The 10,211-nt window shown below is 34.7% G+C and overlaps 1 protein-coding gene across 1 annotated transcript; it reads left to right on the top strand.

Annotated features, from left to right (window-relative positions):
• The first annotated feature begins 2,367 nt into the window (after window positions 1–2,367).
• Window positions 2,368–3,384, top strand: LOC130841358 (TLR adapter interacting with SLC15A4 on the lysosome-like). The gene has a single exon (XM_057717548.1). It carries the CDS (start codon window positions 2,368–2,370, stop codon window positions 3,268–3,270), a length of 903 nt encoding a protein of 300 aa, XP_057573531.1. The 3' UTR covers window positions 3,271–3,384.
• Window positions 3,385–10,211: the final 6,827 nt, after the last annotated feature.

Below are 10,211 nucleotides of genomic sequence, written 5' to 3'. Positions count from 1 at the left end.
TCATGTTTTCCGGGCTGCTTTGGCAGTTTGTATCTGGGTTTCAAATCATTCTAAAGAATGGGCCAGACACTTGTGAGATTGAGAAAATACATTCAAAGAAACAAGCATAGTTCTTTTTTTCTTGTCCTTTTACATATATGGATTATTTTTCAATCATGCAAATAATATATGAATACGTGTGCATTGTAGAATAATTCACATCATACAGAAGTCTAGGGAGTAAAAAAATAAAATTACCCCTTCACCTTCTCCCTGACAATCCCTTCCCAGAGGAAACCACTATTAACAGTTTGATTTGTATTCTCTTCCACAAACACAATTACATATATTAAGTCAATTAAATGGGAGGAAAAATCTGTTACAGCAGGAAAGTTAAGCACACAGAATTTGAAGCCAGGCTACCTGGGTTCTAACCCAGAGTCTACCACTTAAAACTGTGTGGTATGGGACATCTTGTCTAACTTTTCTGTCCCTCCATTTCCTCATAGGTAAAATGGCAATTATCATATCTGTTTCATAGAGGTGTTAAGAGGATTAAATTAGTAATGTGAAGTATTTAGAAAAGTGCTTGGCACATAGTACAAACATGATGCATGATGGAATCGTAGCATTTATATGGTTCTGAAACTTTCATTCCACCAGTAAACACAGGCAATACAGTGTAATGATTAAGAGTATGGATTCTGAATCCAATTGCTTGGTGCAAATCCTAGTTCCACCATTTACTAGCTTTTTGTGGACTTCAATAAGCATATAAGCTTCCTCTGTCTTTGTTTCCTCTGTAAAATGGAGATAATAGTTTCTGTTTTAAATTGTCATATGTATAGAACATTTAGAATGACTGTTATGTAGCAATTACTTGTCTTTATTATCATTCCATCATTAAAAATCCTCAGTTTAGTATTTCATACAATAGATGTATCATAAGTTAACCATTGTCTTATTCATGGCCTTTTAAGTTATTTTTAATTATTCATTGTTACAAAATATGCTGGTTACCGTACTGCTTTTTTCTACTTAAAAAAATTAAAATAACTTTGTCTCTATCTTCACTTGAGTGAAGAAAGCTACTGCTGTTAACATTTCCCACTGTCATTGTCATTTGCATCTTGAATAAACACTTTCAAGATCCTCTTTTAGTATGTGGTCATTACCATACCATATATGTGACCAACCCACGTTATTTTCCTGTTAGTTGGTTCAGTACTAGGGTATGAATGGAAAGCAGAACCATTTCATTTTGTATGGTTGAAGTTATCTTTCTGAGGTATGAGCAAGAGCTGAGGAAAAACAAGCCAAAAGGGACTTTTCCTGTGTTTGGACTGTTGAAATCTCAGAAGTCTGAGTCTTTCTTTAGGTATCCTGACATTCAGAAAAGGTAAGTCTAAATTCTCATGTACTTTGGTTTGTATTGTTTTATTTTCTACTCAAAAGCCTTTAAATATGAATAAGTAGGTTTCCTGGAAACATTTATGGTAGACACTACAGATGTATTAAAGGAAAATTGTGTCTTGAATCAAATCTGCTTTTTCCTTTTGCTCTCTCGTAGAGTTTACAGGGAAAATTGGTCTTAAAATTGCACTAAAGAATCGTGCAAAAGAATGACATATGTGCTTGGGAAATAAGTTTTAAGTCCAAAGGAAAAGAACAGAAGGAAGGAAGGAGGGAAGTAAGGGAGGAAGGGAAAGAAAATAAAAAGAAAAAAGGATGGTAGTGAATTTGAAAAACCTATTTGTATTTAGATTACTTTAAAAAGTCAGTGGGTATATTTATAGTTTAAATCAGACAGTTTGCATAAATCCAAACTATATAGAAATATTCATCTATTGAGCACATTCTAAGGTATAGTAATTGTTTTCAATGTGACTCAAATAGTATTAATTAAAGTACAGTTAAGACTGATTCCTTGAAAGCAGGTTTGGTTTTAAGCAGACTATTTGAAGATGAAGGGTTAGGCACCTTAATAACTTTAAAATAAATTATGACAGTTGAATATATTAAGATAATTATACATTTGCATAATTTTGTACTTTTAAAACATTTGTATACCATATAATATCCTGACATTAACCCTGTAAAGAAGTCTGGGGAGCATTATTATCACCATTTAATTAAAAGAAAAATTGAGACCCAGGAATGATAAACAAATTACCTGATGCTAAATAGATAATGACAGAATCAGAACACAAGTCTCCTTACTCCTGGTCCTATTCTCTATCCATTGAGCAATAGTGCCTCCCTAAGTCATTTGTGTTTTCATGTAGGAGTTAAATCTTCATTAGACATTTTAATGTATGTTGCCTTAATGAGTTTTTTTTTTAACAGGAATATATTGCACTCTTCTGTTTAGAAACCTTGCCTAATAAAATGCTTGGAGAAGCCTTCCTAATTGAACTCTTATACAAAGAACCACTTACATGTGAGAAAACCTCAAATGATGAAAAGGAAACTTGGAAAAAGCAGCTTTTAGATATAGAAGACAATTCACTTTCCCCTGATAAAATGGAAAATCAAAACAAGGTCATAAAAGAAAGTTTAACAGAGCAAAGTAATGATACAAATAACATAAAATCTGCGGGTGAGATAACTGTAGCAAAGTGCAAAAGTGCATCCCTTCCAGGAAATGTGTCAGCTGCGCTGCCCATTCCAAAGAGAGAACAACATGATGAAAAACAACTAGATTTATACCGATCTTGTTCATATACAAGTATTTGCCAGAATTATCCGGACCTACAGATTGGAGGAGACCACGTGGGTAACATGTATGATTCCGGCTGCTTTGTGGAACACATACTTGATGATGCTTTTAATGGTCCTCTTTTACTTTCAGTAGATATACCATTGGGTCATTCTCCCATCACTGAACCTCTAGAGAAACTACCTGCCTCAAAGCTTTTGAATGGGGATGAAATTCGAGAAAAAAGTATATTGTTTCATAAGCAGCCCCTCTCTAATTCTATGCTTAATAGTTATATGGAAAAAAAAGTGGACGAACTCTACAAACAGGTTTTAGAAGAAAATCTCACTAGATGCTGCTCCATAACCAGTCTTATGGCTTCCAATTTGTTAATGAATAATGTAAATCAGATTAGCCTTCAAATCTCTCAAGAGCAGAAAATAGAGGCATCGAAAGCTCGGGAAGTTCTCTTATATTCTTTAGCGAGATGTAATCTCTGTAACGTTTCCCATGGAAATAGTTCTGAATTCAGCACTCCTAACTTGCAAATATCAAACCAGAGAAGTAGGGTACTTGTATCACATCTACAATAAGAACCAACTGTGGGTTGGTTGGACTGATTTGTGAGACTTGGAGTAACAGCAGTCTTCTCTGGCTTATTGTGTCACATCACACCCCTTTGTGGTGTGGTTATTACATTTTTCAAGAAATTATTTGACCAATGGTACATCTGAATTCTTTTAGGAGACGATTTAAATAATTGTTTTAGAACCATATTTTTAATTGTTTTGACATCTTTAATGGTTGCTACATTCAAGTTTGTATATTCCATGTATGCTTATCTATCTAATTGCCATCAGCATCTCAAATTGATTGTCTCACTCTCACTCATCAGAATTATTTACCACAAAAGTGGTTAAAAAAAGTGAGATGAAGAGAGAATTATTTCTCTCAGATACTGAAAAGACAACTAGAAACTGTACCAGACAAGGGAATTGTTTAAAGACATATGAGTAGTGCTTAAATATCTTTCTTTTTATTTTCAACATAAAGAGTCTTTCACACTGACAATCAGAAATTCTCCAAACAAAATTTAGATTTAAATGATATTTGAAAGAAATGTGGAAGAAGGGCTCAAGGAAAAATGGAGAATTCGCCATTAAGATTTGCAATTGAACTTGATGATTTGAACATTCTTGGGACAAGTATTAACTATTATATATCACTCTGTTATGCATGGTGGTTTTCAGCGATGGGAGGAAGGAAAGCATATATGTAGAGTAAAGAAAGTGCATAGAGAAACACCATTTGTAAAAGAAGAGGCTCTCTTGGCAACTTTTTACACTTCTTGGATTATCCTCAATCAAGATCCTGGCTTAGGATAAAAAGCAGGATGTTATAGCAATTTTGGAATTTGATTAAATTAATTAACAAAAAAATACCTAAAAGGATGGTATAGTTTATTGCAGACTTGGAAAAAAAAACCCATGCTTTATAGCTCACACTTCTCTCCTGGGTATAATAAAATGATTGACATGTGTGCTTTTGCTTGTGAAATGATATGGTATGAATTTATGTTATGGAATTGTTATGGTTGCATCGTATATTAATAAGATTTGTACCTTAGTACTCACATATTCCCCTCCAATGATTTCTTTGGTCTTTGATTAAATTTTAAAGAATGAGTTACCCAGATGCCCTTTCAATTTGTTCTTTTTGATCACACAATCTTTAGTTTATTTTCATTGTCTTCAAATGTCTATGATCTAATAATAAGCACCCCTGATTTGTTTCCTATTTTTATTTTCATCAGTCCTTTTTCCAACATCTTCTCCAATAACCCTACCAATGCATTTCCATCATTCTGACGTTTGATTCTGAGGAGACAATGGATAAGGGTTTTGGAACAACTGGCTTAGTGTCTTGTAGATACAGAAAAAACAGTTGTGTGTACATTGTTTTATATATTGCTAAATCTATACATTTTCATATGTTACCAAAATGGTAAAATATTAATGTTAAACTTTTTTTTTCTAAAGTGAATTAAACATCGTTGGGCAACGTTATTGGTGTGAAGTTTTCTTAGATATTTTAATATGTATTAATATTTTATTTATGATGCAGATATATTCATAAATAGTATTGACTACATAATATTATATTCAAAGAACACAATATTTAGCTAGTGTCAAATTTAGAAGTACATTTAATTATACTCTAAGAATTCAATTTTCTCCCTGTTGCTTATGTCATCAAAATTCTTAATTTCTAAAGATACTCACTTACTATTAAAATGTCCTAAGAATTCAACGTGGTATTTAAGCAAGGAAAGATGATAAATTTAGTGTTATTTTCATCTTGACCTCATATTTGCTGCCTTCAATGCTTGAATGAAATATGCATAAGGCGTCGTGGTTTAGCATACTTTGACCCTAAGTAGTCACTCTTCATTCTGTCTTCTTTTTTTAAATTTTATTTATTTATTTATTATTTTTTGGGGGGGTACACCAAGTTCAATCATCTGTTTTTATACATATATCCCCGTATTCCCTCCCTCCCTCGACTCCCCCCCCACCATCCCTCGAGTTCCCCCCATCCTCCCCCTCCCAGTCCTCTAAGGCATCTTCCATCCTCAAGTTGAACTACCTTTGTTATACAACAACTTCCCACTGGCTATCTATTTTACAGTTGGTAGTATATATATGTCTGTGCTACTCTCTCGTTTCGTCTCAGCTTCCCCTTCACCCCCCACCCCCTCCCAAACCTCGAGTTTTCCAGTCCATTCTCTGCATCTGTGTCCTTATTCTTGTCACTGAGTTCATCATTACAATTTTTAGATTCTGTATATGTGAGTTAACATGCAATATTTGTCTTTCTCTTTCTGACTTACTTCAGTCTGTATGACAGACTCTAGGTCTATCCACCTCATGACATATAGCTCCATCTCATCCCTTTTTATAGCTGAGTAATATTCCATTGTATATATATGCCACATCTTCTTTATCCATTCATTTGTTGATGGGCATTTCGGTTGCTTCCATGTCCTGGCTATTGTAAATAGTGCTGCAATAAACATTATGGTACAAGTCTCTTTTGGGATTATGGTTTTCTTTGGGTATATGCCCAGGAGTGGGATTACTGGATCATATGGTAGTTCTATTTGTAGTTTTTTAAGGAACCTCCAAACTGTTTTCCATAGTGGCTGTACTAATCTACAATCCCACCAACAGTGCAGGAGAGTTCCCTTTTCTCCACACCCTCTCCAACATATGTGGTTTCCAGATTTTGTGATGATGGCCATTCTGATCGCTGTGAGGTGATACCTCATTGTGGCTTTGACTTGCATTTCTCTGATGATGAGTGATGTTGTGCATCTTTCCATGTGTTTGTTGGCCATCTGTATGTCTTCTTTGGAGAAATGTCGATTTAAGTCTTCCACCCATTTGTGGATTGGGTTATTTGCTTTTTTGGTATTAAGCTGCATGAGCTGCTTGCGTATTTTGGAGGTTAATCCTTTGTCCATTGTTTCATAGGCAACTATTTTTTCCCATGCTGAGGGTTGCCTTCTAGTCTTGTTTATGGTTTCTTTCACTGTGCAAAAGCTTTTAAATTTCATGAGGTCCCATTCGTTTATTCTTGATTTTATTTCCATGATTCTAGGAGGTGGGTCAAAAAGGATCTTGCTTTGATGGATGTCATAGAGGGTTCTGCCTATGCTTTCCTCTAGGAGTTTTATAGTGTCTGGCCTTACATATAGGTCTTTAATCCATTTTGAGTTTATTTTTGTGTATGGTGTTAGGAAGTGTTCTAATTTCATTCTTCTACATGTAGCTGTGCAATTTTCCCAGCACCACTTATTGAAGAGGCTGTCTTTTTTCCATCGTATATTCATGCCTTCTTTGTCAAAGATAAGGTGCCCATATGTGTTTGGGCTTACTTCTGAGTTCTCTATTCTATTCCATTGATCTTCCTTTCTATTTTTGTGCCAGTACCACACTGTCTTGATCACTATGGCCTTGTAGTATAGTTTGAAGTCAGGAAGCCTGATTCCACCAACTCCATTTTTCCTTCTCAAGATTGCTTTGGCTATTCAGGGTCTTTTGTGTTTCCGTACAAATCATAAGATTTCTTGCTCTAGTTCTGTTAAAAATGCCATTGGTAATTTGATCAGGATTGCATTGAATCTGTACATTGCTTTGGGTAGTACAGTCATTTTCACGATGTTGATTCTTCCAATCCAGGAACATGGTATGTCCCTCCATCTGTTTGTGTCGTCTTTGATTTCTTTTGTCAATGTTTTAAAGTTTTCTGCATACAGATCTTTTGCCTCCTTAGGCAGGTTTATCCCTAGGTATTTTATTCTTTTTGTTGCAATGGTGAATGGGAGAGTTTCCTTAATTTCTCTTTCTGCTCTTCCGTTGTTAGTGTATAGGAATGCAAGAGATTTCTTTGCATTGATTTTGTATCCTGCTGCTTTACTAAACTCATCAATTAGTGCTAGCAGTTTTCTGGTAGAGTCTTTAGGGTTTTCTTTATATAATATCATGTCATCTGCGACGAGTGACAATTTTACTTCTTTTCATTCTCTCTTTCATCATGGATTTCACTTATATGACCATGCAGTTCCCTTTTAAAATGTTATTTGAAATGTATGGAATGATGAATTTCTTTGTGTCTCACTTTTTCAGGAGTTGGATGTATAACTTTTGTGCTTCTATGAAAATGGGGAATGTTATTGTTTCAGCAGTGTGGGAGGATCATCATATTTCTGGGTAGGGAAGAATTTCAGCAGATTAAGAATGATGCCCAATATACTGTTGCTCCCTACCTGTATAAGTCAGTTTAATTTATACCCATATTTGAATTTCAGAGCACTATTGTGGGGCCCAGAGTGGGTCTGACCCAGTCTCAAGTAATTTTCTGTCAGGATCATCCTTAAATCATTAAAAGCATTTCAAGAGATAGAATATACTGAACTCCTGGAAGTTTTAGGCTTCATCTCTCCAAAAGAAGCCAGTCTTCCTGAGGTTCTTTTTTTCCCCCCGATATTCTTAAGACCAGAGATAATACTAACCTGGTACATTCAAAGTTGTAAGCCGACTTTCTGGCTCTTTCCAATCTTACCCTTAGCATTTAGTTCTTATTAAAACTGGTTTTTGCAAGTGAAGAAACAAAGTAAATAGTTCTGTAGGTATTTCTTTTCACAAGCAATTTTCCTTTTTGTGGGTATATATACATATATATATACACACACACATACACACATACATACATATATATATATACACATACATACATACCCACACATGTTTATCTTCAAATAAAATGAATTTCTTTTCAGGTAATCTGACTAATATAGCATTACTATATAATGTGTGTTTGGATGAAGGGTGGAGGGGTGGTTTGATGAGGATTAGTATGTACAATAAACTGGAATAACTATGCAGTTAAGTGGGCAATTTTTTTCAGTTAGTACAGAAAGGACAGAAATCTATAAAGTTTTCATGACTAGTACTTGCATGAAAAATTAGCCAATCACCTATGTATGTGTGAAAATTCATGAAAAACAGAATAATATTTGAAAGCAAAAAATAAAATGATGGCAAAAATGTTCTCATAATGATAAAATAAAGATAACTGTTCTTTTGAAAAATGTTTATTGGAAATTTGGGGCTTTTGATCCCCATTCATGTAGTGTTCTTTTCCTCAAGGTTTAGTAGAAATTTGTAAAAATGTTGGTTTCGCATTTATTATAGTGTAAGCATACATCAGGGCTTGTTGAAACTTTATGAAATAGCCTTTATTTTTTTATTGATTAATTTTACTTTATTTTTTTTTTTTTTTTTTTTTGGCACACGGGCTTCGTTACTCCGCGGCATGTGGGATCTTCCTGGAGCTGGGATCGAACCCGTGACCTCTGCATTGGCAGGCGGATTCTTAACCACTGCGCCACCTAGGAAGCCTAATTTTACTTTATTTTAAAAAAATTTTTATAACTAATTTTTATTGGAGCATAGTTGCTTTCTTTACAATGTTGTGTTAGTTTCTGCTGTACAGCAAAGTGAATCAGCTATACGTATACATATATCTGCTCTTTTTTGGATTTCCTTCACATTTAGGTCACCACAGAGCACTGAGTTGAGTTCCCTGAGCAATACAGTAGGTTCTCATTAGTTATCTATTTCATACGTAGTATCAATAGTGTATATATGTCAATCCCCATCTCCCAATTCTTCCCACCCTCCCCTTCCTCCCCAGTAACCATATGTCCATTCCCTACATCTATGTCTCTATTTCTGCTTTGCAAACAAGTTCATCTGTGTCATTTTTCTAGATTCCACATATAAGTGATATTATATGGTATTTGTTTTTCTCTTTCTGATTTACTTCACTCTGTATGACAGTCTGTGGGTCCATCCACATCTCTACAAATGACCCAATTTGTTCATTTTTATGGCTGAGTAATATTCCATTGTATATACTCATATGTACCACATTTTCTCTATCCATTCATCTGTTGATGGACAGTTAGGTTGCCTCCATGTCCTGGCTATTATACATATTGCTGTGATGACAACTGGGGTGTGTGTACATTTTTGAATTATGGTTTTCTCAGGGTATATGCCCAGTAGTGGGATTGCTGGGTCATATGGTAGTTCTATTTTTAGCTTTTTAAGGAAACTCCATAGTGTTCTCCATAGTGGCTGTATCAATTTACATTCCCACCAACAGTGCAAGAGGGTTCTCTTTTCTCCACACCCTCTCCAACAATTATTGTTTATAGATTTTTTCATGATGGCTTTTCTGACCAGTGTGACATGATACCTCATTGTAGTTTTGATTTGCATTTCTCTAATAATTAGTATGTTGAGGGTCTTTTCATGTGTTTGTTTGCCATCTGTACGTCTCCTTTGGAGAAATGTCTATTTATGTCTCCCACCCATTTTTTGATTGGGCTGTTTTTTTGATATTGAGCTGCATGAGCTGTTTATATATTTTGGAGATTAATCCTTTGTCAATTGCTTTGTTTGCAAATATTTTCTCCCATTCTGAGTGTTGGCATTTCACCTTGTTATGGTTTCCTTTGCCATGTAAAACCTTTTAAATTTTAAATTATATCCCATCTGATCATTTGTTTTTATTTTCATTACTGTAGGAGGTAGGTCAAAAAAGACGTTGCTGTGATTCATGTCAAAGAGTGTTCTGCCTGTGTCATCCTCTAAGAGTTTTGTAGTGTCTGGCCTTACATTCAGGTCTTTAATCCATTTTGAGTTTTATTTTTTGTATGGTATTAGGGGGTGTACTAATTGCATTGTTTTACATGTAGCTGTCCAGTTTTCCCAGCACCACTTATTGAAGAGGCTATCTTTTCTCCATTGTATATTGTTGCCTCCTTTGTCATCAATTAGGTGAGCAAATATGCATGGGTTTGAAATAGCCTTTAAATAATTATATTTAAGAACATATCTATAAAAATGGTGAGAATCAAATAAGGTATATTGACATCAGTTAAAAATACTGAATTATTGCTATG

The sequence above is a fragment of the Hippopotamus amphibius genome, chromosome X, assembly GCF_030028045.1.
Source record: "Hippopotamus amphibius kiboko isolate mHipAmp2 chromosome X, mHipAmp2.hap2, whole genome shotgun sequence".
NCBI lineage: Eukaryota > Metazoa > Chordata > Mammalia > Artiodactyla > Hippopotamidae > Hippopotamus > Hippopotamus amphibius.
This window is presented reverse-complemented; position numbering and strand designations above follow the sequence as displayed.

What these genes read in the sequence shown, in the direction of transcription:
- LOC130841358 (XM_057717548.1), top strand. Translation starts at nt 2,368, where the DNA reads ATGCTTGGAGAAGCCTTCCTAATTGAACTCTTATACAAAGAACCACTT.